The 1633-nt window shown below is 40.0% G+C and overlaps 1 protein-coding gene across 1 annotated transcript; it reads left to right on the top strand.

The window, feature by feature from the left end:
* Positions 1-534: 534 nt before the first annotated feature.
* Positions 535-1128, top strand: LOC108753114. The gene has a single exon (XM_018494458.1). The coding sequence runs from the start codon at positions 535-537 to the stop codon at positions 1126-1128; it is 594 nt and encodes a 197-aa protein (XP_018349960.1).
* The last annotated feature ends 505 nt before the right edge of the window (positions 1129-1633 follow it).

Here is a 1633-nt window from a genome sequence, read left to right as displayed (position 1 = left end):
ATTCTTGAAATGCCAACGTTTCGTGAACCTTGCAGTCCACTTCATCAGGGCGAAGAGCAGCCTGATACTGAGCTGTTCCTCTGGGCCGTTCCTTTTTATACGCTACTTGTTGGAGTAGTGGGGGGGAAAGAAGAGAATTATGGGTGGGGGAGGGGGGAGGGGAGGGGGAATTGGTCAGTCTTTAATAACCGGGAGAATGGTTTTCCATATTTTATTTATGTTGTTGCCATTATCTCTATTTAGATTGTTAGGATATGTTTCTGTATCTCTATGGCTTCTCTATACTTTCTTGGAAAGTATGAATATAATGTTGGCTATTGTGGTCGTTTTATCAAACAGTATTTGATGTTCCGTTTCGATGTTGTGTTCTGATAATGCTGACTGCGTGACGTATTTTAGCCTGACATCACGTTGGTGTTCTTTTATCCGTACGTTGACCATTCTCCCGGTTTCTCCAATGTATGTGAGCACTGCTTAACAATCACTTACTTCTCCTATAATAACCAATTTTATAAACAAACTTCAGGAGCGGCAATGGGCTCTCCTATTTCTCCTGTAATTGCCAACATTTTCATGGAGCATTTTGAAAAAGAGGCCCTCAGGAAAACACCTAAGAAACCTGAAGTTTGGTTCCGTTATGTAGACGACACATTCGTGATATGGAGACACGGCAGAGCCGAATTCTGTAAATTCCTTATTTTCCTCAACAATCAACATCCAAATATCCACTTCACTATAGACATAGAGGAAAATGGAAAACTCCCCTTCCTAGATGTTCTTGTCTCTAAGAAAGCTGACGGTACCTTAGGCTATCAAGTGTACAGAAAACCAACACACACAGATAGATACCTATATGCCGAGTCGCACCATCACCCATCACAGAAACAGTCTGCAATCAACTCACTTGTACATAGAGCTTTCACCATCTCTGACAAAGAACATCTACAGACAGAACTCAACCACTTAAAACTAGCCTTACAGAAAAACGGACACGACAAAAAAGACATAATTAAAACAATCAATAAACATGCAGACAAGACAACGTCTCTGACGCACAACCAGACGAAAACATTCTATCCATTCTCCCATATCTCAAAGGAACAACAGATCGGATTGGCAGGATATTAAACAAACACAATATCCAAACTATCTTTAAACCACCCAAAAAGATAGGACAAATCTTAAAAAATTCTAAAACTCAAAGACCTCCACTCAGCTCCGCAGGAAAGTATACAAAATACTTTGTTCCTGCGGGGAAGTATACATTGGAGAAACCGGGAGAATAGTCAACCTACGGATAAAAGAACACCATGTGAACGTGATGTCAGGCTAAAATACGCCATGCAGTCAGCATTATCAGAACATCGAAACGGGACATCAAATACTGATTGATAAAACGACCACAATAGCCAACATTACTTCATACTTTCCAAGAAAGTATAGAGAAGCCATAGAGATACAGAAACATCCTAACAATCTAAATAGAGATAATGGCAACAATATAGATAAAATATGGAAAACCATTCTTTCGGTTATTGAAGACTGACCAATTTCCCCTCTCCTCTCCCTCCCTTTACCCACAATTCTTTTCTTTCTCCCATCACTTCAACAAGTAGCGTATAAAAAGGAACGG

This window comes from Trachymyrmex septentrionalis, unplaced genomic scaffold, assembly GCF_001594115.1.
Source record: "Trachymyrmex septentrionalis isolate Tsep2-gDNA-1 unplaced genomic scaffold, Tsep1.0 scaffold114, whole genome shotgun sequence".
Classification (NCBI taxonomy): Eukaryota; Metazoa; Arthropoda; class Insecta; order Hymenoptera; family Formicidae; genus Trachymyrmex; species Trachymyrmex septentrionalis.
This window is presented reverse-complemented; position numbering and strand designations above follow the sequence as displayed.